The 27,889-nt window shown below is 48.3% G+C and overlaps 1 protein-coding gene across 7 annotated transcripts in view; it reads left to right on the forward strand.

The window, feature by feature from the left end:
- The window catches only part of gbf1 (golgi brefeldin A resistant guanine nucleotide exchange factor 1), a 59,930-nt gene that overhangs the window by 19,964 nt on the left and 12,077 nt on the right, over positions 1–27,889 (forward strand). For 3 of the 7 annotated variants that reach the window (XM_023803887.2, XM_023803904.2, XM_023803895.2), the window contains exons 4-24: positions 9,657–9,788; positions 17,835–17,953; positions 18,038–18,146; positions 18,710–18,770; positions 19,923–19,977; positions 20,364–20,444; positions 21,177–21,212; positions 22,038–22,182; positions 22,285–22,496; positions 22,687–22,855; positions 23,088–23,299; positions 23,524–23,622; positions 23,929–24,123; positions 24,474–24,666; positions 24,856–24,987; positions 25,099–25,187; positions 25,259–25,461; positions 25,554–25,677; positions 25,797–25,922; positions 27,067–27,149; positions 27,331–27,567. In XM_023803887.2, coding sequence (XP_023659655.2) covers positions 9,657–9,788; positions 17,835–17,953; positions 18,038–18,146; positions 18,710–18,770; positions 19,923–19,977; positions 20,364–20,444; positions 21,177–21,212; positions 22,038–22,182; positions 22,285–22,496; positions 22,687–22,855; positions 23,088–23,299; positions 23,524–23,622; positions 23,929–24,123; positions 24,474–24,666; positions 24,856–24,987; positions 25,099–25,187; positions 25,259–25,461; positions 25,554–25,677; positions 25,797–25,922; positions 27,067–27,149; positions 27,331–27,567 — 2,812 coding nt within the window. Of the gene's footprint in view, positions 1–9,656; positions 9,789–17,834; positions 17,954–18,037; positions 18,147–18,709; positions 18,771–19,922; positions 19,978–20,363; positions 20,460–21,176; positions 21,213–22,037; positions 22,183–22,284; positions 22,497–22,686; positions 22,856–23,087; positions 23,300–23,523; positions 23,623–23,928; positions 24,124–24,473; positions 24,667–24,855; positions 24,988–25,098; positions 25,188–25,258; positions 25,462–25,553; positions 25,678–25,796; positions 25,923–27,066; positions 27,150–27,330; positions 27,568–27,889 lie in introns of all 7 variants that reach the window. The other 4 variants (XM_023803942.2, XM_023803951.2, XM_023803913.2 and 1 more) reach the window with 3 other exon arrangements.

Genomic DNA, 27,889 nt, shown 5'->3' on the forward strand with positions numbered 1-27,889 from the left:
CACGCTGTCCTGTTTTCTGTCATTTCCATCTCTATTTTACTAGCATTTTAAATAAAATACTTCCCCCTAGTGCGAATCTAATATTGTTGAGCCTATGTTGTTCTGTGTGATTCTAATGTTATCTTTAGGCACCCTGTGTTGTTTTCATGCAGATACTCTCAGTTTAGTGCTTTTCTCTGTGATGTGTGTGGTGCTCAGGCTCAGCAGCTGTGTGTCTTCATGCCTGAAGAGATCCTCCTGGTGACTGACAACCAGTTCATCCCCACATCATGATGAGGAGGGACACATACATAGTTCAGTGTGAGCCCCTGGTCCTTAGCACTCTGTGGCTTGGGACGGACGTGCCTGGGGTGTTTAGACCAGAAGCAGGAGAGATCGCGTCAGGCTTAGGTACCTGAAGTGTTCCGCTCCATGCAGCTGCACGTCGGAGAGTAATCCAAAGTCCCGAACAGGACCTGTGTAAATAGAACATTCTGGTGGGATGCCATTGGTGCAGACTGCAGTGTTTACAAACACCTATCACACTGTCTCTATCTCTTCGACGTTTTGACATGGCTTCATAAAGATAATGCACTCCCTGGACTGCATCCTGTGCGCTCAGCTGTGCGCTGCTCCTGCAGTCCGGACTGGGTTGGGCCGTTCTACCCCGCTGGTTACTGGTTAAGAGCTACACCTCTGCGCTGTTTGCCTCAGCTCTGCTTAAGTGATGTGCTGAGAGATGGTTCTGGCCAAGCAGTGAACTCATGGGAAATGTGCTTGTTCTGTACAGAAGGCTACTTAAATGTGAACATTTGAAATGGATTTATTCCATTTACTCTGCGATGTTGCTCCTGAAAACACACTTGGAGATTGCAAGCTTTGAACAAGGTTGCTTTTTTTGGTGTAATGCTGTAATCCATGAAAACTAAAAGAGTTTTATTTAATCAGTGTAGGCAGTGGCTCCATTTGTCCATCGGGTCCATTTGTCACCCTGTTTCACTGGGCTGGCCAATCACAGGATGGTGCTTTTTCACTTTGAGAGTGTTGGCATCGGCTGTTAGTTCCATCCCCACATGCGATCTCTCTCTCTCTCTCTCTCTCTCTCATTTGGGTGGGTGGCCCAGAGGTTTTCTGCTGCAGAGGTGTCCCAGTGACTGAATAATGATGCTGTGTATTGGGGGCAATAGTGATTCTCCCAATCGAGAGAGCTCCATGTTTACACAGTAATCTGCGTTTACCACTGGGATGCCTCTTAATCAGTATTGATTTAGGCTTTTGTGTCAATTGGTATTTCTGTTTGGTGAGCGAATGTGTGCACTCTGATCATGTAATGCTCTCCATAAACTTGATCATACCGTGGGCTGGTGAGCCATCTCAGGGCGGCCAGTGTGGGGATTCCCCTGGGCCAGGCCCAGTGCTGTTTGTCTCGCTGGGTCCCCCCAGTGCGCCGGCCTCCTTGCCACGCTCTGCCAGAGCCCCTCATTAAAGTGCTCGGCTCTTTTCGAGAGAGGCCACCTTCATCCTTATGCCCTCATGCAGTTGAGGGGAAACAGCCAAGATTAATATGAATCCCCCTAATACTGCAGCTGGTTAGGTGCCTCAACAGTCATTCAGTCCACAAAAATCTAAACACAACTCAGCATCTGCTCTGCATGCTGTGTTGGAGACTGGTAGTGACTGCGCTCCCCTCCATTCGCAGCCTGGAGCTCTCTGCCCTGGCTGGGGCTATGTTTCAGCAAATGACTATGACTGACAGCCCCTTCTGACTATGGCAGACAAAACTCGGGAGCCCACATGGGGCCGTGCACCATCTGCATGCTGTGGTGAGCGCAGAGCTCTCGTGATGCTGCTTTTGCATGGTTGCTGCCTCGGACTCATTCTGAATCTGTAAAACGTTAGTTGGTTTCGAATCAAAATTCCAGAAGCTATGTGCTGTGAAAAAACCAGCTGTCTTTTCTTTAAGCTACAGTAAATATTTAGAGAATCCTTTAGTTGCCACTACATCACAAGTTGCCTCAGAAAACCTCTTCTCTAGTCTTGCGTAGCCAGACACGTGCACATATCACTATGTGCCGTGCCTTATAATAATTGCACTGTATTCCTGTGGCCTGTACCACAAAGCAAAATCTGTTGGTTAGCTAGATAACTTTTTTTTTTTCTTTTTGCAGTGGAGATCAAAAATAAAGTAGTCCTTCGCAGAGGGGTGTGGCAGAGGGAATTTAAAAAAAAAAAAAAGATAACTTGTAAGTTTTAAGGTAGTCTGGGCCGAATGTAGGTGAATGAAATTGATTTAAACTGAGGTTATCTAGTTAACCACCAAACCTTGGTTCATGATACAGGCCCCTGCTGGGTCTTTGATCTGGGTAAACATTTAGCTAGTTTACCTGGACAGATTCATTGCCGGTGTTTATGGGTAGGCTGTGACTGTCACTGAAGGTGCTCAGACCTGCTCTTGTCTCTTGTGGCTGTTAGCAGGGCTTACTGAGAGGGTCTAACTGAGAGCCCCCCCCCCCCGAATCACATTACATCGTGCTCTTTGCATCACAGTTCTGTTTGTTGGTGGCGACTCTTCTGATCTGCTTTCATTGGTAAGTTAATTGTCCTGTCTGTCAGCGTTCTGGTCCGTATCGGGATGATGGAGATTCATTGCTGTGTTACATAGGTGTGTTTGTGTGGGGCCGGCTTGGGGGTCTGGGCTAAGGGGGAGCTGTTCTTGCAAGCCTGAAGGCTCTTAGAGGGGAGCACAGCCTCAGTACGCCAATTTCAGAGTCAGCAACAGTGCTGAACGATGATGCATTGCAATTCCACTTGGCCACGATGTATACATGGCGCAGAGCTGGCCAGGCTATGCTCATATGCGCCTTTCTGCTGTATGGCTGCCAGATTCTCTCAGGCCCTGGGGACTGCCATTAGCCAGCCCTGAAGGAACGCAGCAGGTGAAACAAATAGGCGGGATATTTTTCTATCCCCCAGCCCACCCCCCCATTCTTTCCATGCAGTTGTGGATGGCGGTACTCATCGGCAGGAGTGTGAAATTCATTCACAGTCCTAGCATGTGTGCCCATTTATTCTGGCGAGCTGAACGCCATCTGCAGGCTTAACCCTTTACAGTGCTGACGGGCGGCTGTCTGGGAAGGGGCCGCGGTGGGGGGCGCTGCCCGGGCACCTTCCTCAGAATAGACATAGTGAGAATGTCAGCCGCTTTGCTTCAAAGGCCCATCATCTTTCTCTAACTACTACTGTGCTCTCCAAAGCTGCACATGCTCCATAGCAAGGCTCTTACAAGTTGTTTGTCAAGATAAGACATTACTGTGACTGTGTCATCATCAGTGATTGAGGCTGTATACTCATATGCATATACACATATCATACACAGACCCTCATTATTATTATTATTATTATTATTATTTATTATTATTAGTGCTGCTTGCTGTCCCTGGCCTGTCTGCCGTAGCAGGAAGTGAGGAAGCAGTTAAGTATCCGTGCGAAACGGAACTGGCTGTTGCTTCTCAAACCTTAAATTCGGCATGGTAGCACATCCGTTATTTGTAAGTGCAACGACCATAAAGTATTCCTTTGCCATCTATCACACAACGGCTGGGCCTGCAAAAAACATTACGCGCGCATCAGGGCGGACTGGCCAGCGATCCGGCAGAATAATGCAGCTTCTGTGCAAAGTATGCGGCATAACCAGAGTTTATGTGCAGGATAACAGGTGCGGCCGCAGCCCAGCGAGGTTTACTAATGAAGTCATGTTGGGGCTGGCAGACTGCTCCCTCCCTTGGCTTCCTACTGGTGTGTGTGTGTGTGTGTGTGTGTGTGTGTGTGTGTGTGTGTGTGTGTGCGCGCCCCCCTCCTCTGAAATGTACATATATGCATGTGTAACGGTTCATGTAATTCCTGAGTCAGCATGTCCTTAGCCCACTTTCTAATTATTGATATCTGATGAAGAACGTAAAGGCCGCTGCTCAATATTAGTGTTTCAACAATCATCGTCGTCGTGCTTTTCTAATCACACGCCTCACACCAGCCATCTGGGCCAAACCCAGCTTTAACGTGAGGACCTAAATTATTCATTTTAAGGAATGCTTAGTTCAGAGTGAACGAGACTGGCGATTATCCTGTCTTGTTAAGGGTTATTTAATGAAGCTGTATGAAGGCAGCTGCTGGGAGTGCATGCTGGTCATCTGAGGAGAGCCTCCTTAACCCGCCTGCGTCTTTAATCCTGATGAAATGACCACTTTCAGGACCTTTTACTTCCAACATGCCTCCTGTGAAAGGAGCTGATCCCATAAGCGTAGGCAGCGGCAGCTCGCTGAGGGCCGGCTGCTTTCTGCGATCTGCTCTCCAGTTCATTTGCAATACTTGTAGTTTGTTCTGGTCTTACTCCTCAACCCTCCTGTTTTCACAGCCAAATAATAACAGCCCCTTCTGACAGGGCCACCTTCTCTCAGAAAAGTCAGCTTCCATTTGAATTGCTGGTCAATATGGTCCAAAGGGCAATTTGAACAAAGCCTTGGGGGTCAAAGGTGACAGGCATGCAGTGTTTGTTTGTTGGTCTTGGTGGTGCTTTTTTAATATCTAGCCAAGGTGTCGCAAACAAAACAGGGCCTGCCATTCAGTGACCCGCTAAAGACTGATAGGCTGATTATGAGGTAGGGAAGCACATGAAAGACTTGGTGGATTAAGCCAAGGCCTGACCAAACAGCCCTCTTGTTTATCTGAGTGAATTAAAGTTTGTGCTGCGCTGTCAGTTCCACCCCCGCCCACGAGACCAGAGGCCTGGGCCTCTGCCGACTTCACCCGTGTCCTGGAGCTGCTGGCTAATTCGCGGCGAGTGGGGTGGGCCGGGGCGGTGTGGGCACCCCCTTGTGCTGGCAGAAGGGCTTTGTGATATATAAAATAATCCATCCAGATAACCTTTAATAGTTAAATGAAATTTGGGATGAAACTACTGTTTATACTGTACGGGTGGGCTGTGCATTAAAATGGCACCTTTCCAGTAATTATGGTTCTAATTATGAATGAGATGTTTTTTTTGCCCTCGCCCTGTCCATCAGTCATTCAGTTCAAACATAAAGCGGTGATTATTTAATAGTAAGATGTGTATAGACAGAACTGTGTTGAACTAGTGCTTTCACAGTAAGCGATCATAAGATTGGGTGTGACTGATGTAGAGATCAGCCTCTCCATCCATATTTAAAACATGCATTGATAGCTGGGGTCTCAAGGCTGTTCGCTATGAGCACAGCAGCAACGTGACAGCGGCAGCCTCCAAAATGCAACCATTTTCCTTTTTTCCTTTTTTTACGCTGGGAAAATGCTCTGTACTGTGAAGGCACCACAAACAGCTACACAGACTTACTTCCAAGCTCCTGGAAAAGTTTTAATTTCTCAGGGGCTTTCAAATTGCCTGTTTAGGTAGTGGCGAGCATTGTTCAGAGCGCCTGCGAAATACCGCTGCGGTTTGTACAGAGCCACCGTATGGACTTCCATAGCATTGTTACAACCTAATTGCCCTCTTCGACAAGTGCCAATTTCCTTCAGGAGCAGGGGAAGGGGGAGCGCGTGGGCGTGCCATGTGTCAAACTCTTCCTGACAGATGGATCAGCCCGCCGTCCAGGACCTGCCAGTGTGAAATGAAAATTCTCCCTGGATTTCATTTAGCCTCTGCCGGCCTTGTTAAAATGTCCCCGCTCCCCGGCATGGCGGCTGCACCGCTGCCTCAGTCTCACTTTAATTCCGAGCCTGGGCGCCAGATCAATAACTATTAGTGGCTGGTTTTGGGCGGCTGCTCCGGTCGGGGGCCACTTGGGGTTGGGAAGTAATTTCGCTGTGAGTTTGCAGAGGATGCAGTTAAGGCAGGGACCCCTTCCACTGAAGCTGCATCACAACTGTGTTCTCTGGTCCCACTGTCAGCCTGCATGCCAGTCGCATGCAGGGGCAGATGTACCTTTCAGCTCATAAAAGGCGCTATATTAACTGGGCTTTCCTGCTTCCCAAGCCAGGGATGCCAAAATGCCTGGCCATGGGCAGGACAAGCAAGTATGTGCTCTGCTGCGGTCAGAGAGGCCCGACTCTTACTCTGGACCTGGGGAATTCCTATTAAGTTTTTTTATTGAAAGTGGCCTATGCATTGCATGAGCTTGGCAGTTTTCACAGTGAGAATCCTCAGGCCTTCAAACCATGGCTGCCGTTTGGGGCCGGGGGGGTGGGTGGGCACGTGGCAACTCAATATAAATGCATCCTGCCAAATGTGTGATTGAGGCCTGTCACATGAATCATTGGAGGTCTTCCTGCCCCCGAGGTTGAAATGTGTGACACAACAGTCTGACAAACTGCCCCTTTTATTTCTTTGTGAGCAAATTAGGCTAATACAAAAGGCCCAGTGCATTGTGCTGCTTGTGCTGTAATTGTGTCCCATATTCGATGGCGCCATCTCTGTCCCCATTTGCTACATGGCATCAGTAGAACCAGTGGCTTGTGTGGGCAGTATATGTGATCTGATGGGCATACTGACCTCTTACAGAACAATAATGAAACATGAAAAAATGTCATGGTAGAGCTCAGGGTACCTATGTAACTGGCTCTGGTGCATTGGAACTGTCCCTGCTGGATCTCGGAAGCCTGATAATCTGACGTCACGTTAAATCAGAGCTCCCTTTATTTTCGGCACGTACTGTATTGTTATACGTGGCAGGACTGGTTCCGTTGGTCTCGGTACAACAGTGTGGCGTGTTCGAGACCCGTGACTGTCACCTGGCAGGAGCACTTAATCTCATTTTATCTTTAGTGAAGTTAGCTGAGGGTCAGGCTTGGTTATACCTTGATCATTTGACTCTGGCTTTCATTTTAGTGTAGACAATTGGCCTGAAGCTGAGAGTCGTGTTTAGCCTTTATTTAAGGGGGCGCTGAGGCGGGCCTGCCCATGACGGCCAATCGATAAGCCTCTATTGAGTTCTCCATTTGGCGACTTTGTGTGGCTGGGCTGGGTGGGTGCCGTGCTACTTATGAGCTCATCGCACACCATGATGTGTCTATTAGAGCCTATTGACAGATTCATTGTTGTCCCCTCCCCCGCCCCAGCCCCCACTCTGCTTAAACAGTGCTGTCCAGTCAGCAACACCAGGAGTGTTTCTCTCTCTGTCTGTTCTTCATGAGAACACTGTCCTTATGAATGACCACATTACGTACAGTATTTGGAGCAAATTCACACCGGGTTTTGGGGATTTGATGTTGGGGGGGGGGGGGGGCTTGGAGGGGCCAGCTGATCTCTCCACCCCTGCAACTTGAAAGGGGTGCATGACTGTCATTTTACGTGGTTCCTATTCCCCCTTTCCGCTGCTGTCATTTTACTTGGTTTATATTTCTGCATTCTGCCCCAGTCATTTTACCTTGTTCTTTTTCTCACATTCTGCCCCTGGTTCCTGTTCCCCCGCTCCGTCCTTGTCATTTTACCTGGTTCCTGTTCCCTCGCTCCGCCCCTGTCGTTTTTCCTGGTTTCTGTTCCCCCTGTTCCACCCCTGTCGTTTTACCTTGTTCCTTTTCTCCCGTTCTGCCGATGGTTCCTATTTCCCTGTTCCATTCCTATCGTTTTACCTGGTTACAGTCCCCCTATTCACCAGTTTTTCCTTTCATGAGGCTTGTTACTTAAGGTTCAGCAGACTGGCCATGGCCCTGGGGGGTTCCCACCATCCCACCATAACACCATAAAACAGGTAGAATCTGCATTATTCTGCAAAATGGAGTGGGGGGGGGTCTCCTCTGAAGTCCCTCCACAATGTTTTTGAAGGATTAGTGGGGTTACTTTGTTATTCAGAGTCACGGCAGGAAGTACAGATATTGGCAGTGTTTTTGTAAACTTTTTACCCATGGTGACTGCGCACTGGGTGGGTTGTGGGTCTGCTCCCCACTCTCCCGTGTCCCTTCTCCACCGGCGCCCTGGGCTGTATTCATACTTTGGTATGAGCAGTGCTGCTTGTTCAAGCCCTTTAGCAGCCCCCTGGCCCTTTCAGAGAAGCTGTGCAACATTTTCCTGTTTTTCCCGCATTTAAGGTCCCAGTATCAAGTAGGTTTCTTGCATTTATTTTCAGATCCCCAGCTTCCTGTCATGTGATCGTTGCCTGGTCTCTGATTGTACATGTGCAACAGTAGTGGCACCTTAGTGGACCCAGTCCTCTCTTGGGTAGCAACAGTCATGCACTTTTATGTAAAATATATGAAGTCAGTGATTTATAGTTATAGGTTCCAGAGCTGAAAGTTCCTGCTTATTTGGTGTCCCAAGCTAAGGTACAATACTATGCAAAAGTCTTGAGCAGTCAAAGGTATTCTTTAAAGCTACAGTGGAATTCCTGTACAAATACTGCTTAAATAATCAAGTAGGCTGTGTACAGTGTTCATTTTGGGTCTTTTTAAACATAACATGGAAAAAATTAAAAATGCAAATGTATTTTTATTTATTTATTATTTTTTGACTTTGATTGCCCCACTTTGCCTTGTGGTAACCCGTCTGCTTCTGGCTAGCTACCTGAGGCTAATGCTGTGTGCACATGATGGGAAAAAGAAACTCAATTTTCTCTCAATGACAAATATAGACTCATCAAAGCTTATGATAAACCACCAAAAATGAGATACAGCAACAAAACAACAATAACTGCTTTGAGACAATGTAACCTTGTGAAAATGTGCTGTATAAATAAAATTTAATTGAATGTTAGCCTGTGTATTATAGCATATTTGAATTATACACAGTTCAGTAATTTAATTTGTACTGTACCGTCATTTGAAAAGCATTTGAAACTACTGTTTTGAAATCGTCAATAAAATTAAAGTAAAAGTAAATATTGACGCTGTCCATTTCATCACCTTATATTCATGTAATAAACAAACAAATGTCAGTTAGATGGCCAATTTACATAAAGAAGAAAAAAAAATTGGTTATAATGATCATCTGCTTATAGTGATCAATTTCATTCCAACAGACATGATGACTATAAGCGGTATCCATTGTACTTATCTGGGTAGTAACTGCACATTTGCTCAGAACAAAAATGACAATTTTACATGAGAATATATGGAAATTGAGTAACAATAAAAACTAACAATTTCCTCAGTTTTCCAAAAACTTACTGATATCTAGTTGGATGGCTAGAAGAAACCTCTTTAGTTTCCAAACCTCTCATGAGCGGCACCTCAGTCATTCCATGTATTTGTCAATTTCACCACCAGTTCACTTAATCGATTAAACTAGTTTTAAAAGCCTGTGGGTTGTTGATTAGCCATACAAGGGGTGCTAGTGGTTGTCAAAAAAATATGAGGCTATATTGGATGTTTGCTGCAAATACTGGGGTGATTTCAGGAGAGGGTTTAACATGGTTATGCTAGCACTTTTACAGACATAGTTTTACACCAACGTGAAGATCATTTAACCATCATTTTCTTTGACTGCCTAAGACTTTTGCACAGTACTGCATTTTGCTCTGAATGTGTGTATGAGTCCTGTGATTGACACCTGCAGAATAGTGGGTTTTGTCATTACTTTGCTGGTTGCAAATGCCAGTGTTTATCTGCCATGTGGTATTAGTGCCTGCATTGCCTTTTAGCAGTAACTCATAAGTATCTTGTCTCCCACATGCTAGCCTGTCTTACGTTCCTTTCTTTCCTCTTTGTTTCTGCAGAGCTGCCCCAGGTAGAGCCCAATGTTTTCCTGCGACCCTTCCTGGAGGTGGTGCGATCTGAGGACACCACGGGCCCAATCACTGGCCTGGCGTTGACCTCTGTGAACAAATTCCTGTCCTATGGCCTCATAGGTAAACAGTGCAACACCGAACTCCACTGCTGCCCTTGCCGTGTCTGTGTGTGTTTGTCTCTATGGATTTGTGTGTGTGTGTGTGTGTGTGTGTGTGTGTGGGTTATGTATATATTACATTGTGGGGACATTTGTGATTAAAAACCTGTTATTTTAAAGTTGTGGAGACCATTTTTTTTCAATCAAAAAACTAAAAATATATTTTGTTTAGTTACTTATGGTTAAGGTTAGGGGTGGGTAGGGGCTGTCAATGTTGGGATTATGGGTTTTTCCCCATAGAAATGAATGAACGGTCCCCACAAAGATATGGATAAAAACATGTGTGGCTGTGTTAATTTTTTAACATTCTTCTGGTCCCCACAGTATAAACCTCAATTTTATTAAAAAAAAAAAAAAAAAAAATCTGTGAATGCAGTCAAAAACTAAAATAGTGAAAAGTCTTGTATCTTGTTTGGTTACTTATGGTTAAGGTTAGGGCTGGGTAACTGTTTGGGTTGTCATAGTTAGGCTTAGGGTTATGCCCATCGAAATGAATGGAGAGTCCACACAATGATAGGAATATATGAATTCTACGCGAGAGTGTGTGCGTGAGAGGGAAATCAGTGCGGCTTCATCAGAAGGCGTGCTCTCGCCTCCGGCCTATTAGAGGGCAGTGTTGCAGTGATTGGCATGTGATCCCTACCATCCCATTTATTGCTAGATCTTTTTTTCCGTTGTTTGTGGTACCTGTTAACAAGGGTCTCCATTAAAATGAGCCGCTGCTCTGTGCTCATGCTTTTAGTGCCTTGTGTCTGAAATGGCCTGAAACTAAGGCCTTCATTCCTTTTTATTGCCCCTATATCTGGTGCTGCATTCTCTGTGTTTAAGATAGGAAAAGGTTGTTAGGGATGCAAGTCAAATGTGTGAAATGAGATGTTTGGTCCAGATATCGGACTTCCTGACATTGCTGAATAAACAGTGTCCTGGTCCAATGAGGCAGCTGCTCCCCATGTGGAAAAATAAGAGCAAAATGGGACATTTAATGAATGGAGGCCCAACCGGTGCCGTGCTGTGCGTTAGGGATGGGAATCTCCAGTGACCTCCCGATACGATGATGTCACGATACCTAGGTGTTGATTCGATATGTATTGCGATTCTATGACTATCCTGATTTGATAATACAATTTTTTATTTTTTTTTATTTACCTTGAACCATGAAAAAGGAAAAAAATAAAAATAAAATGTCATACCACTAAAGTTTTATTCGATAGCTGCACAATTTTTCTCCTCAAAAAGGCAGCATTTAAACAATGTCAAACAACTTCAAATACAACGGTATAAATTTTAACTTAAAATTAGAAGCTAACAAAAACCTACATTTGCTGCTGGACCTGAAACTACATGTACATTTTATGCTTCTCTGCTGCCTTGTCTATCTCAGGGTGATGTCTAGCAATATGTGACAAGATGTTCATCATATTAGCACAATACTTACTTTCACAGGACAAAGTTTACATACACATGGCTCATGTCCAACTCCTCTTTACCATTTATATTTTGAAAGCCAAACATACATTGGATTTAAACTGTGGAAGAGCGGCACAAATCTCTGCTGTCGTCCTCCATTCCTGTTATTACCAAACAAAGTTAGAGAATAATTGGCTCGTACTACATGGGACGCTGCCCTGCCTGTCAATGTGGGAGTAATTTAGAGTGCGCCACCTGTAGGATTATAGAGGAACTGCAATGTTTCTCCACCTCCAGTCCAAACATTTATATATGAATAAAAAATCGATATGGGAGTTTGTGTGGTGATATATTAATCGCCGCACAAAAAAATTGTGGCACATAACCGAATCAATTTTTTTCCCTCATCAAAACCATGCATGCTGCTGGCTCTTCCCTTTAGCCCTGGCCTGTGCACGTCTGAGCACCGTGCCTATATGAAGCAGAGCCCGTTCACCTCAGAAGCCTCCTCTGTTGTTGGATTGGGTGACATCGAATGGCTGAACTAGCAGCTTGGCAGCCCTCCGAAATCCTCCTTAATTCAGTGCATGGACACTTGCTAAATTGACAGGCAATGTCTGTGATTTGAAGATGTGCCCCATGCCTTTGCCTGGTGCTGGATGCCGTTCATTGGAGGGAGGTACACGCTCATGCTTTTGTTTCACATTCACTGAGCGATCCCCGGCCCAAAGGGAAGGAGCTCCTGCACCATTAGATGCACGTCACACACGGACATTGCTGAGGCATGGCCTGGACCCATGCTGCATCTTCAAACTGACTGCCTGCTTCCTAATCCAATAACCCCTCTGTATCTCATCAAGAGGGTTCAAAGGGATGGGTTTCCATGGAAATGGGTCTGGTGACATACACGGCCACGGTTTTCTTATAGAGCGATGAAGAAAAACAACAGGCAGAGGAACCTCTGTAGAATGAAAATGCTATTTTGCTGTCATATGAGAGCGTGGCTTGGTTTTTGCTTACATTTTTGGGTATAATGTTGATGTTTTCTGGATGTGAGAGGTGCTCCTGTGATTCAGCTTGCTCAGCTGTGACTCTCAGGCCTCCAGGTGGTGCTCTGTCACTGCTGGGGCTCCTGTTCCCCCCCAGCAGCCCACCAGCCTGCTCACTGCTCCATCAGCGTTGTGTGTCTGTGGAGAAAAGTGCCAACGTCAGACATTGTGCTTACGTGAAGTGCACGGCCCTCGGCTGGATAGGAGGCCGGTTTGATAGTGAGGTGTTAAATACATGGTGTTTAAAACGTCAGGCAGCTCTGTCCTCACAGACGGGGTGTCACCTGCTACCTGATGGACGTGTGGACCGGGCTTGTGCTGGCACCCAATCCTCAAGCGACATTGTGTGTTTGAAACGGGAGCTGCTCTATGACGCTTCTGGCCTTGCCGGGGCTCCCCCGCCTGCTCCTAGTTGCTTCTCTCATGCTTCTCTTATCGCATCCTTTTTTCTGAAATGATTTAAGGACCCTTTGAAATGACAGTGCTGAGGTTTCATGCATCACTTAAGAGTGACCGTCTCCTGATGCTCCTGATTTGCTTAGTGTTTGGTCTGCGTCATTAATGAGAGAGAGTGAGTAAGTGAGTTTCTTCCCTGTTTTTTAAATGCCTTTCAGTATGACTCTGTGTTCAAAATATATAGATGCTGTCAAATACTGCCATCCACTGGTAGGAATTGGTAGAAGCAGTTCGCCTTATTCATTGATGTTTTCACATTTAATTTCAGTGGCATACCGTGCGGTGTGTTATGATGTTTCAGTCTCTTAGAAGCATTTTGTAGACAATTGTGTATATATTACTGGGGACTTCTCAGTCCATGCTAAACTCATCTTCATTTTCATGGTCATTCTTTATATTATGTAGAGGAAGTTTGGCGGGACTGTTGCCATGAGACCAGGGAAGGAGGCGGTAAGGGCGTGTGTGAGTGAGGCCTCCTGCATGGCTATGTCCTGCAGTGCTGCTTGGGCTTCATAGTCCCGCTGTCCTCTGTGCCTTACTGCCCGTGCTGGAGCCGTTTTACACTGCATTCTGCCTAAGCAGCTAGGCTTGGTGTCGGGGAGCCCCTGTGAATGCAGTGACAGCGGCCATGAGCTGGCTGACATTTTCCGAAGGGCTCTGGCAGCATTTAAAGCAATTGATGTCATCTAGGCTATATTTGTAGTATCCAGTCAGGTACAATAATCCCATCAGATACTCTGAGGGGCAGCAACTTTCATCCCGAGATCAATAACCGACACTTCCTGAATAAGCTATGCCGCTGCTGGATTTGTTTGGTGATGCGTCGCGGTCCTGAGCTTTTTGACCGCTGATGGTGATGTGAGAGTGTGCGGGATGAACAGTGTCGATGAAATGCTGTGCTCATCTTCCATCGCGTGAAGATGTGCATGTTCAAATGATATGATATATTGAGTTGTGACACAGACAGAGACTGGCATGGCCTCCCAGTCAGAGTGAGCTTCTGGCTCATTGACTAGGTAATTGATCTTCATTAAGTTCAGCTAATTAGGGACTTGGCTGACTTTCTAATGTGGCACAGCATGCAGTAATCTCCCGTGTGTCACTCTGATAGCATCTTTGTCTGTAATGGGCCTGATCCGCAGCTTACCAGGGGTCCGCGTGAGAAGGGAAGACCCTGATTTGCTTTGTGAGAGCTAATCCCCCTGTTGCAGGGATTTGGATTGGGAGCCTGTGCTCTGACAGATATCACCATCGTGCCTTGGCTCCGCTGCTGCTGTTCGGAGCCTGTGTTCTCTGCTGACTGTGGCTCCTGTATTGCTGCTGCTGTCACTCTGAACATGTGCCCTCCATTGCCTCGATGGCACCTCTACTACCGCACTGTGACGCACTCACTTTGCTAGCGAAGTTTGCGCTTAGGGCCGGCTCCAGGCTTTGTGGGAGTGCTGCTGCGGCTGGAAGCCCACTCCCAGCACAAAAATGACTGTCCAATATTACAGTATGCTCTCTGCATGTTCCTTTTATAACCACTTACTACAGGACAGCTGTCTGCCCCCGCCCCTTCAGCTTATGCTGTTATTTTGACAATGGTCCCGGTGGGTCCCGGTGGACTCCACCAGGGGGATTAGTGTTTGATATCACTTTGGACATTCCACTGGCGATTCCATGGCTCCAGTTTCTGAGACGATGACAGCCCCCTCCCCCCCCCCCAACGTGAATCCCAGGGCATTGTCTCCTATGCCTGGCAGTGCCGCCCCCCCAACATTTTGTTTGTGGTGCCCACATTGTGTTTAGCATAGTGTAGCTGACTAAGGGCTAACAGCCTGTCCCATCTGCAGAGGATCTGTCAACAATCAGCAAGCATTGTGCACCCAGCATGCTTTAGCACTCCCCAATTATGTCACTTCAGGCCTGGCCCAGCCCCCCTATTTAAGAAATCATATTGAATGAACAATGACAGGCTTATCTAAACAGCACCAATTTGGGTCCTTGTACTGCTTTTTGGAAACTGGCCATTTTCAAAGATACCCCTTTTCACTCATTCCTGTGAGCTTGGTAGGACTCGTCTAGAAAGCATATGATCCTATTATCATGTGAGCTGTGACAGTGGGATCAGGCTGCTGTAAGGGGCACCTTGATGTCTCCATAGAGAGAAGTAATAGGGTGTTTCTCAATATGCATACTTAACCATACTTGTTTTCTTGTGTACCCATTTCACATAATCTTCCATTGCTGTAGACCAGCAAGACCAGTTCCAATACTAAAAAACAGAAGTACAGAGCACAGCCACAGATGTAATAAAATTAATAATAATGGGTATGTGGACAAATGAAGTGACACAAGCTTTAATTCCAATCTGGTCTGAAGAACAGATATAAGAAGATCAGTATTGCAAACAAGAAATAGAGTATTATGTATAATATACTATGGCAGCATGGTATTGTAAATTTATAAATTATTACAATGTGATTTTGTTGTAATAAATATATAAGTATTTATTAAACAAAAAAGGAGTTTTTCCCCATGAACCTGCCTAGGAGTGATTTAAAAAGCAATTAAGGATCGTCAGCGCTCATGCAGAAGCAGTAGAAGTAAACTTTACACTGATTTTTAAACATATTCTGGATAATTCTGAAAATGAATAATCATTAAAATTGCAAAACCTGTTACATTTTTTTTTCTATGTCAGAATGAAAATGTTTTAGCGAGACTTAAACTCCCTGTGCTATAGTATTCATACCAAATTGAAGGTAAGAAAAGGCCTTGTCTAAATCAAGCCATGTAAGAATTGAATGTGCTTAAAATGCGATGTTGGTATTAATATCGCACGTTGTCCAGTCCCATTACAGGCATTTTTCAAATTCAGTACGTTGTCACGTCATTTGGCGCTGATACCAGTTTTTACGCCAGTGGAAAAACAAATGCCTTGCAGTTCCATACTTTTGGTACCTTCTTGAAGTGCCTGGTGCGGTGGAAAAGTGGCCTTTAGTTTAGCAGTGAACTGGACAGCTTTACAGTGCTGTACATTTCGTACGTGCCATACGTTACCTTATTTTATAGGCAAACAAGATGCATGCTATTCCTTGTGGCTATAACGCTGTTATCTGAAGGCAGATGGCACCGCTGTATGGTGCTGGTGTGTGCCTACAACGAGACCTCTACTGTGGTCCATGCTTATTCTGTGTACTGGCTTCTGTTATTCCTGGGCCAAATCCCGGGGGGGGGGTGGGGCTGTGGAGCATGAGCAGAGCGCCTAGGCCAATTTGAGTCCGATTGAACAAATACATGCAGGAGTAAATTGACTCCCAATCGCATTATCTGGGGTGTCTTAGTCCTACTTTGAGAAATTTGATTTAGTACAATTTCAGTCCGACTAACTTGTTTACATGTACTTTAACAGTCCGGTTTTAGTTGGACTAACAATAATTTGATTTTCTTAGTGTGCATGTAAACGTACTGACAGTTCTTCCCAAGACCACAAGTACAATCTTCGCTTTCTTGGCATTGAGAAACACTCAGTTTTTTGCGGCGGAGTGTCTCGTATCACAGGTGCAGCCATGTGGCTGGCCCCTTGTGCCTCCCTGCTCCCGCTTCCTGCAGCAGTGAGCAGTGAGACCCCTAAGGAATTCCCACAAGACCACTCAAACAGAAGCTCACCTCTAAGATGGCGTTCAAATCACCAGCCCTTTGCAAGCCTTCCTACCTGCCAGTCGTCCCTTTGTCCTTCCTCTCCCGGGCCAGCCTTGCTTATTCGTTAATGAAATGCCACTCGGAGATGGGAAAGCTGGGCTGCCTGGCTCCGCGCCGGTATCTGCTCTGGCTCAGATTTCAAAACACGGCCCTGGTTGCCTAGGCAGCCAATTTGTCAGCCTTCCCACAAAGGGTACATCTGGTGATTAGATCTCAGAACTTGAAGGACCTTCTGTTTTGCAGGGTGGGGGGGGGGTACTAGTGTGTGCTTAACCCTATAAGGCCTAACAGCAAATTAGCAGTGTTTTAATAAAGGGAGCGACTGGGCAAATCTTGGCAGCTATATTAGCCACATGCCGTACCAGTGATCGTAGCTCTGGGCTCCTCTGGCTGTGCATTTCTGCAGGCCTGTGGGTGGGTATGGTGTGGATGGCACTGTGATTTAAGCAATGAAGTACATTTCAGACATAGCCAAGGGGAGATCTTCACACAGAGGAATAACAGATAGAGGCTGCCCCCCTTCCGGGCCCCGTGTCATGCCACACGCTCTCCTCTGACCTGCCAAGGTCATGTTTGTTCTGACTGGTTTATCAGAAGGATGATTTGACTTTTTTCCGGTCATTTAATATGCTGTGATGGGGGATAGTGTCATGAAAGGGGTCAACAGGTGACAAAACAAATTGGCCAGAGGGCTGACGATGGGGGCTGGGGGGGGTCATGGCAAAAGTGTCAGCCATGCTGAGCAGAGTTGGCAGCCCTGTCACTCGGCTGTGTGCTGCATGGGACTCTGCTCTCGTTGTAGCCTTGAGATTGCCACTGCATGCCAGGCTGCGTGAGATCCACACGTGTAATAGCAGCTGCTTCTGCCCAGACATTCATGTGTCTCTTTTCTGACCTGTTGGTGTTTTCTGACTTGTTGGTGCTTGCACCTTGTTCTGTGTGTTCAGAATCTCCCACTTGGGGTGATGTTAATCGCGGGGCACCTTCACATGACCAGCAGGGTGTAACCATTCTCACTGTTAGTCCTGCTCAGGTATCTGTGGCAGTTTCTGGTGTCTGCCTGCATCTGCCTTCATGTGGGCAATTCTGGGCAATGCCTCAACTCCAGCCTTTCTGGACCTCAGAGTACCGTGTGAACTGGCTTGTCATGGATATAACATCCATGCCATATGTCTAACAGCATCTTGGTCCTTCCTTTCCTCATGTTTCAGGATGACCGCTCTCTGTGTGAATCCCTCCCTCTTATCGCCATGTTTAACCTGCTTGTGTAAACACGTGGCGAAAGGCTGTCTCACCGCAGAAGTGGTTTAATAACCTGTGACACGCGCTGCCATCCAAGGCTCACTTTGTGCCTGTGTGCCTTTAAACTGGGCTGCTCTGTCAGCACCTGCGTTTGTCACCCCTTGCAGACGCCAACCACGAGGGGGCAGCGGAAGCCATCGAGAACATGGCGGATGCCGTGACGCACGCAAGGTTCGTGGGGACGGACCCTGCCAGTGATGAAGTGGTACTCATGAAAATCCTGCAGGTGCTGTGCCGCATGTACTGGGGGGTGGGGGGGTGGAGCTGCGGCCTTTGGGAGGCTAACTTTTGCACATGTGGAACTCGGCAGGTACTCAGGACACTGTTGCTGACGCCAGTGGGGGCCCATCTGACCAATGAGTCCGTGTGTGAGATTATGCAGTCCTGCTTCCGCATCTGCTTTGAGATGAGGCTCAGCGGTAAGTCCTGGGACCTGCATGGGTGAAGGGGGTGGAATCCCAGGGCCCTGCCATGCTACACCCCCTAGTATGGGTGGGTCCTGCTCCTCTCCCCAAGCCCCAAGCCTGTCACACGCAGCCATGCACCTCTCCACCGCTGCCCCATGCCTCTCCCCTTCTCCTCTCCTCCGGTGCCTTTCCCCTTCACCTCTTCCCCTTCCCCTCCGCCTCTTCCCCTCAGCCCCGCACCTCTCCCCCTCGCCTCTCCTCCGCTGCCTCTTCCCCTCAGCCCCGCACCTCTCCCCCTCGCCTCTCCTCCGCTGCCTTTTTTCCTCAGCCCCGCACCTCTCCCCCTCGCCTCTCCTCCGCTGCCTTTTTTCCTCAGCCCCGTACCTCTCCCCCTTGCATCTCCTCCGCTGCCTCTTCCCCTCAGCCCTGCACTTCTCCCCTATGCCTCTCCCCAGTGGCCCCACACTTCTCTCTGGCGGCCCTGCTGTAATAAATGTTTGCCTGGTTGTGAGCAAACAGAGCCCCAGTGGGCACTTCTCATGCCTCCTGCGCTCTTTGTTTTCCCTCCTGCTCAGAGCTGCTGAGGAAGTCGGCTGAGCACACACTAGTGGACATGGTGCAGCAGCTGTTCTCCAGGTAGGGTCATGCCGTAGCTGAGCCTCCCCCCATCTCCCTGCCTTGTTGCTAGCACTCTGTTCAGTTAGACGCTTAGCCATTTACTCCTTTATTGTCTGATTTACACATAAGCAGTTTCTTGCTTCATTCATGAGCGTGAAGTTGTCCCAGATTAAAATGTTTCCGGGTCTCTGCTAACTTCTGCTGCGCCATGTTTATCCCGAGCGCCCTGCTGTCATATGTCACGCCTATGGAAGAGCAGAATGTTTGCACTGCATATAGAAAGACAGCTCCTGACTGAGCTCTGTGGGCCTCCTGTGAGGAGGGAGGGGCTTAGTGCGGCTCATACTCCTGCTTGGATTCATTCACTGGCATGTTACAGGCTCTGCTATGCTCCTTGTTGTCAGGGTTTAATATTCTGTTTGATTTTTATTTTTATTCTGTGTGTTGACCGGCTTTGGTAACGATGCAGTGTGGAGCAAATGCAGACACCCTGTGCTGTAGCCAGGACTCATTCTGTCCCTGCACGCATGACGCCCTTCTCAGGTCTTGTGTTATTTTTACAGTTCCTCAGCCCCTCTCATCCTGGGCTTAATTAAGAGGCGCCTACTCACCGCTGTGTGTTTCCCGCACACATACGCCGCCCTAGTATGCCCTTCTCTTTGTCCGGCTCATTATTGGGTGGCTCCTCTTAAGCAGAGACCCCTCATAAGACCAGTCTTTAGCTTGTGTCAGTCAGCTTGGGAATGGTGTGTTTTCTATTCAATCAAGTGCTTCAAAGAAGGCTTAACTTGGCAGCAAAGGTATTACGCATGTTAATCTGTTGGGCCCGCGGATCACCCCGCCACCGAGCCTGTGGGACGACACGATTATGGAGTGGTTAACGCCAATCTTGCCCCAGTGACATCTCATTTGCTGCAAAGCTGGAGAGTCCACAAAAGGCGCGACTCTCTGCTAATGTGGACACAAGCTGCACTTCCATCGCAGTCATTACGCTTCACCACAGGAATGTTTGCTTTCTGCTTCATTTTCTCTCTGGATTAAATTAGAGTGAATTACTTGCATTGTCGTCACTGCCGGCTCTGAGGTCCCTTTGTGCCTTGTTGGGGGGGGGGGGGTGATAGGGCAGCCTCAGAGCCCCTGGCAGGTGGTCATTAACCTTGCTGTTTTCAGGTTGCCCCAGTTCAAGGAGGAGGCCAAAGGCTTTGTGGGCACCAACATGAAAAAGGTAAGTCAGGCTGGTGCATGAGTGCCGTCTACCCAGGCCCTGCTCTGGGGGCTTTTTGTACTTGTGTCCCTTCCTGCCCCCACCCCTCATTCTCAGGGCTTCCTCTGGGGGCACTCCTGCTTGCAGGGCTCACCGTTTTGCCCCTCTCAATAGTATTCCGCTTATAATTTCTGTTAAATTACGGTAATGAAGTGGTAACATTTACATCTGAAAGATACCGTCACTGACAGGCCCCCAACCAGCTCAGCAACATGACCCGTGACCTCCACCTGCCCTCTCGCCTCCTTTGTGCCTATAGCCATGTACTCATTTCCTGTTTACCATGTACCAGTCCTGTGTCCTCTTCCCCTTCCCTTATAAACGACACATTTGCCTGTTTCCCACAGATCCCCAGTTGTGTCCTGGACAAACACGATGTTATTTGGGCAGAGCAGCCTATAAACAGCAGTCAGAGTGGCTTAGAGAGGGTACCTGTGGACGAGGTCGCTGTCGCGGCTGACAGCCCCCCCTTAATGCATTCTTAAATATACACTGGCATGGCTGCTCCGGCATAGAGTGCATGTGGGGGGTGTCTCACACCACCGCCGACTGGCCAGCTCTGCATTTTCTCACCACTGATGTCTTGACTTGCTGTAAACATTTCACAGAAATATTCTTGCATATGGGGTTTTCCCCTCAGAATCTCCTTGTGCTCAATGCTCAGCTAAAGCGCCATCATTATATCACATTCATCCCTGTGTCTCCCCTTGGCTAAGTGACACTGGGGTGACGTGTAGCTGTCAGGCTAAGGTAGGGCAAAGGTAATATCCGAAAGAGAGACGCGCTTCCCTGTTTCGTGAGGATTGTCATTCTGTGTGACTTGGAAGTATTTGTCTGTTTCCCATTGTCATTTCATTCATGGGGAAGAGCTGAATGTGGTTGCTGACAGACTCAGTGACTCTTGCCACTTCTGAGGACCTGGACTCTGTTTGCTTGAAACTATTCCAACCCATATGCATCCTGTGCCCTCCCCTGAATGTGTCTTTATGGAGTGTTTGTGCAGGAGTCCCCCCCCTGCCCCCCTCCCCCGCCTGAACTCAGAAGGGGCCCTGCATGGTGTTCAGTCTGGCTGCGCCCCCCCCGCCCCCATGAACTTGTCTGTGTGCACCGCTGACATGTCCCCCCTCACTAATTACTGGCACCTGCCCTTCTCTTTCGAGGCTTACAATATCTTGTGGAAAAACAAACGTGTGCAGGTAAGGCTGAGCCGTGAGCGGGCCGATGGGCGATCCCTGGGACATGGGCAAGCAGTTGAGCTCCTGCATCCTGGAGGTCCGCTGACTAACAGGGCTCTTTGGCTGCCTTTGAAGCCCTTGTTCATTGTTTACAGTATCTGAAGTCAGGTTGGTCCCATGTGCTCAGTGCTTTCAACCTGCAGGCTGGGAGTGTGAGAGGCCAGCGAGGGAAGGGCTCATCTCTCCTAGACTGTGGCCCTCCAGGATCAGGACTGGCTGCCTGTCAGATGGCATTAGTGTGATGCAGGCCAGTGCCCTCGCATTTAGACTAAGCAAACCACACCCTTGATTTTGCACCAGCTTAAGTGCTTCTCTGCCATCTGATTCAAACACGTGCATAACCAAGGTCTGTACACACAGCTGTCAATGACCTCATTCGAATCAGCGATAGTGAGCGTGTTAAAATACCATCAGGAGTTTAACATGCTTTATACCTGTTTAGGAGTTTTTATGTTCATAGATGCAGATATAATGCCTTGGCTTTCACAAATCAAATGTATAGTTTTATATTAATTAAAGAAGTCAAGTGTCAGACATTCATCAGTGCAGCGGAATACAATAGACACAGGCGAGCTACCCCTCCCAGCATGAGTCTCATCCAGCAGTCTCTGGCCTTGCCTAGTCGCATGTGGGTTTGCCTGCACTTCTCCAGTCATGTGTCTTGGCTGGAATGCGTGGCTACACCTGTAGCTCAGGCTGCGCAGTACAGCGGCTTCTGCTCGAGCTGGCATACTCACTGGCTGCGCAGACGGACGCTTGGCTCAGAGCCTGTCCCTTCTGTTGCAGCTTAAGATGCGTGCGGGGGGAATGTCGGAGTCAACTAAGTGGAAGAAGCAGAAGCGTTCCCCGCGGCCCCCCCGCCATACAGCGCGTAGCTCCTCAGGCCAGAGTGAACCTCCCCAGCACACCACGCTCAGCAATAACCTCTCAGGTGAGGACAAAACCATCATTTGTGTTTAAACAATGAGCAGTGTTGCCGCTCTGGAGACCAGCTGTGAGTGTGTCCTTTCGCTGCCCGTGATCGTCCGTACAGGAGGCATGCTCTTCGTCGAGGAGCAGCAGTCTGCCCTCCCCGCATCCGACAGCGCCGCCTCCTCTATCTCGAGCCCGGTCCCCGACAGCGGCCTGGACACTTCCTCCAAGGCCACCTCCCACGAGGACCTGACGGACCTCGAGCAGAGTAGCTCCACGGCCACCACTCCAGGCACCATGGCGCCACCCGAGCTTCCTCAGCCTGACCCACAGGTACTGTGAAGTGCGCCAGCTTCTGTTTCAACTTAGCTGCTGTTCATGCCACATCTGAATGGGTGTTTTGCTGCGAGGGCTGTGTTTAGCTTTGCCATGACGGAGGTCTGAGCTGATCAAATGGAGCTGGGAGGTATATGCCAGGCTTTGTGTTTTTTGCTGAGAGAGGGATCCTGCCTTGTTCTTGCAGTGTGAGGGCCAGCAGGTGGAGCGTGCTCAGTCGGCCTCTGTGGAATCCATCCCCGAGGTACTGGAGGACCGGGACTCAGTGGCAGAGCAATCGGACAGTGCCTCTGTGCACGACATGGACTATGTGAACCCTCGCGGAGTGCGCTTCACACAGCCCAGCCAGAAGGATGGTAAGTGGAGAATCATTTTGCTGTCTGAGGCTTTACGCTCTTCCAGGGCTCAGAAATTCACGTACCCTGGAATACCTGGGAGGGAGGCTCCTCAGCACTGTAGGGAAGGCAGGTTTGTCTGGGGGTGATGTAGTGAAAGGTATCAGAGACAGGAAGTAGATGGTGCAGGGTGTCTGAATACGAATCCCTCAACGACCGCTTTGTAGACGACCTACACATCTCTAACACTCAGGTGTCGCCCCTATGCCCTATGGCCTGCCCTGCCTCCGCGAGCTCTTCCGCTTCCTCATCTCGCTGACCAATCCGCACGACCGCCACAACTCTGATGTCATGCTGCACATGGGTCTGCAGCTGCTGACCGTGGCCCTAGAGGCCGCCTACATTGCCCCTTATCAGTCTCTGCTGGGCCTGGTCAAGGATGAGTTATGCCGGCACCTCTTCCAGGTATGTGGTGCCTGCTGCTGTCTCCATCGTGTTCTGTTCCTGCTGTCACACCTGCATGATTTCTGCTGACCTCTGTAAATGTGTCTTATTGTGGCGGATTCGATACCAGAAAATCCCACTAATATCTATAAGTTGTTAAAACTAAGTGTGATGTGAGCGCTGTTTCATATGTTTATGGAGGGAAGAAACCAGGCATGGCAGGTAATCATTCTTTTCTTTTGCAGCTGCTAAGCATGGACCGTATGAATTTATATGCCAGCTCCATACGAGTCTGCTTCTTGCTCTTTGAAAGTATGCGAGAGCATCTGAAATTCCAACTGGAGGTAAGTTTGAAAAATTGGTGCCACTTTACAATAAGGCTACCCATATAAAGAGTTTATGAATGGTTTATAACCTGGTTATTAATTAGGTTGTAATACTTGTTTAAAATTGTCTACTGATAATTTACAAAGTTATAACACAGTTTCCTTTTTATTAATGAGTTACTACCATCTACAAGTGGCAAAAGGGAGCCTTATTGTAAAGTGGCACCGAAGAATCTCCTCTTTCAGTTCCCAGGGTGAATTTTGTGTGAATATTTTTGGAGTGTATTTACAAGGCAACCTTCACAGGCTGTGTTTCTTTTGTAGATGTATCTGAAGAAGCTGATGGACATCATTACCTCTGAGAATGCAAAAATGCCCTATGAGATGAAGGAGATGGCTCTGGAGGCCATCGTGCAACTGTGGAGAATCCCAAGCTTTGTCACTGAGCTTTACATCAACTACGATTGTGACTATTACTGCTCCAACCTGTTTGAGGACCTCACCAAGCTGCTATCCAAGGTGGGCTGTCATAGGTTTGGGAAGCTGGGCCATGGGTCGTGACAGAAAGGGGTTTTCTGGGGTCACTAGGAGAGAAGCACAATCTCAAGTCGAAAATGACATCTTCATTTCACAAATCAGCGTAACGAGTATGTAGGCTGAGAAGGTCAGTGCAGTGTGGTAATGCAATTAGGAGTAATTAACCCATAGTCATGAAAAACAGCTGTCTTTTTGAAATATGGAGAAAGACCACCCATTCAGCTGTAGACCCAGTTATTAAGCTGGCATGTTAAGAGTCAAAACAGTGACTTGTGCACTGAAAACCACACCGCTAATGGCCACCTGGTGGCTTCTGTTACACCACGCTGCAGAACGCCTTTCCTGTATCTGGGCAGCTGTATACCACCCACCTTCTGTCCCTGGAGGCTCTGTTGACCGTGATTGACAGCATAGAAGCCCACTGTCAGGCCAAAGTGCTCAACAACACGGTGCAGCAGGACCAATCGGAGACCCTGACAGCCGACGGGGAGAGCACCGTCTGTGATGGCACACGCACGGTGACGGGTGAGTGGACCGGGCTCCTCTCACTGTCAGGTGATGGTAGCCTTGCTTTGTGCTCTCAGCAAAGAGGGAGTTCAGGCTGCTTTAAGGACTCCGCAAACGCGGGAAGGTGCAGGATGCCGCATTTCCCAGCACTGAGCTCATTCATCAGCACAGCTATGTGCTCATGTCTCTCTCACTGCGCTCTTTCAGAAGCAGAGCGGCTCCCCACTGTACGGAATGGGCCTGAGGCCGATGTGAGCCCTCTGTGTCACACCTCTGCTGGACACCTGATAGGTGACAGGCTGAGACAGGGCCGGCAGGACCAGGAGGAACCCGACTTGGGTATTGCCAGCGTTAGCACATCCATCTGCCTTTACTGCTACTTCTAGTTATCCTTTAGGAATGGGATCCATGTATTTTATGTGTAATAGTAACCTTTTCTCTCCCCCACAGCTGAAAAGAAGTTGCCCAAAAAGCCGCTGAGATTCTCCAGCTGTTTCCCAGACTCTCAGGAGCTGCTTGACATTAAGAACAAGAAGAAGGTACTGAACTTCCCCGCTAAGTCTCCCGTCTATATCTGTCAGGCCACTGCCATTGTTTGTTTTTCAAACAGCTCCTGATCACAGGCACAGAGCAGTTTAACCAGAAGCCCAAGAAGGGCATTCAGTTCCTGCAGGAGATGGGCCTGCTCAGTAGCCCCATGGACAATGGCGAAGTGGCCCAATGGCTGAGAGAGAACCCCTGGCTCGACAAGAAGATGATCGGGGAGTTTGTGAGCGACCGCAAGAACATGGAACTCTTGGACAGCTTTGTCAAGTAGGCACCAAGTTCCCTCCCCGTCGCGCAGCCCCCTCTCTCCCTCCAAAATCACAGCAAGTTCCTCATGCTGCGCTTGGTTTGGATTCCAGCACCTTCGCTTTCCAAGGCCTTCGGATTGACGAGGCCCTGCGTCTGTACCTGGAGGCGTTCCGCTTGCCTGGTGAAGCCCCGGTCATCCAGAGGCTCCTGGAAACCTTCACTGACAACTGGCATGTGAGTCGGCCAAACACACACCACGCGTGTACCCGGAACACGCCTCATCTGCAGCCTAGGGCTCCGCCTTCCTTACTGCTTTGTCCAGTGTGTGACTATTCCTATTGCTATCCCATCAGAAAGTGAACGGCTCCCCCTTCATGACGAATGACGCGGGCTTCGCCCTGGCCTATGCCATCATCATGCTCAACACTGACCAGCACAACCACAACGTGCGCAAGCAGAACATCCCCATGACTGTGGAGGTGAGGCCACATTCGCATGTGCTCATATAGCAGTTCTCCCTTTGAAGCTCGCCTTGGCGGAGGAAGTGACTTTGTGGGTCAGAGAGGCAATCCGGTCTTCACACTCCAGCCAGTGTCCGCCTTTCTCATCCATGTGGGCCGCAGTTTAGACAAGGACAGCAAAGCCATTGTTCTGATTCGTCATGCCGACGGACAGCAGCAGCGGAGGCCTGGGGCTGCCAGCTCCGCTTGATTGACAGGGCCCGCAGACTAAACACATCGCTAAGGGCAGGCATCAGAGAGCACCGGCGCCCACAGTGCACCGCCATCGGCAATCCCCAACACCCCCGACCCAAACATGCAGGCTGCAAAGCCCAAACGTCGCTATCAGTTCTAACAGAAACATCCAAGCTACGTGGAAATGCGTGCCTACTAACAGCTAGACGTGTGTCAAATTTATTTTTACTTATTTTTTCCACCTCTTTCAAATGAGGTCTCGTTGAATTAGTCAGAATACCAATTTATTCTGACACCACCCTAGACTTACCTACATGTGATTACAGCATCGTGTATCTTGGTGGCTAGCTTTAGCAATCTGAATCCACATCAGTATTCCTCTCGTTAACTGGGCATACTTTGTCCCAGCCAAGGTCGTCATCTAATCCTTACTTTTTTGTATTAAAGCGACACAAAGCAGCCATGTGCCTTTCGCTGCCTGCCGGTTGCCTTGCAGATAAGCAGCCCTGTTGCTGGTGTAATGTGCTCCTGTTTTAAGGGGAGCTGCAAATCGGATAGCAGCCCAGCTGCTCTGTCTCTACCGGCCTCTTGTTAATGTCTCCTTGGGCCTGGTATGAAAACACTGGCAGAGCAGATCCCAGAGCCGTCAGCCTGTTTATTTCTCAGTCTCCTCATCCTGCTCTTTGGAGGAGCTCACATTTCCCTTTTAGCCACCATTAAGAAACCTGCTGCCAGCTAATCAGCTCACTTGATCACTTGGCTGATAAAACCGTGTTTATTTGTTGGGTCTCCACTGGATTCCTGCATGATCAACATGGCACCTACAGCGACACCCAGGAGCTCGGTCACAGCTGCTGTTCTGCTCATTCTGTCTTTGTTTGGTACATTTTCTTACGCCATGCTGTTAAAATTTGTTTCATTTTCCTAGCAATTTAAGAAAAACCTTAAAGGGGTGAATGGGTCTAAGGACTTCGATCAGGATATGCTGGAAGACATCTATAATGCAATCAAGTAAGCTACCTTGTGATGCGAACATGTGAACATATGGGCCTGTAGCCATCTTGGATAATGCACTGTAATCCATGTTTTCCAGCTTTTAATCTTCAGAGCCACTTGACAGTGGTTGTTTGTTGTGGGAGTGAACATTGTGTTGACGTGTGTCATTTCTGCCCACTCTGTTCTACCCGGACAGGAATGAGGAAATCGTGATGCCCGATGAGCAAACGGGCCTGGTGAAAGAGAACTATGTGTGGAGCGTGCTCCTGCATCGTGGGGCCACATCCGAAGGCATCTTCCTGCACGTGCCTCCTGGCAGCTATGATCACGACCTCTTCACCATGACTTGGGGGCCCACCATTGCCGCCCTCTCCTATGTCTTCGACAAGAGCCTAGATGATGCCATCATCCAGAAGGCCATTGCTGGCTTCAGGTAAGGAGGTCACATTGCCCCTGTCACCACCACTGGGTAGTAAAAAAGCACCGTGTCTGGTGGCACTGCAGCAACCACGGTGTGTGGTGTGGTGGTCAGAAGGTGTGATGGCACTCATCTGAGAAGTACAATCAGATCAATATGTATTTGTGACCACAGAGAATATGAATGACAGTGTTCTATAATGTATGGTCTATATGCAGAACAAGGTCACTGAAAAAGATGATTTTTGCAGTAAATGTGTTTAAAGCCTGCATATTTCCAGCTGTACTGAGCTAGAATTTTAAGTAATTGTCTATCCATGCAAAAAATGGTGAACATT

Source organism: Paramormyrops kingsleyae, chromosome 3 (genome assembly GCF_048594095.1).
Source record: "Paramormyrops kingsleyae isolate MSU_618 chromosome 3, PKINGS_0.4, whole genome shotgun sequence".
NCBI classification, from domain to species: Eukaryota; Metazoa; Chordata; class Actinopteri; order Osteoglossiformes; family Mormyridae; genus Paramormyrops; species Paramormyrops kingsleyae.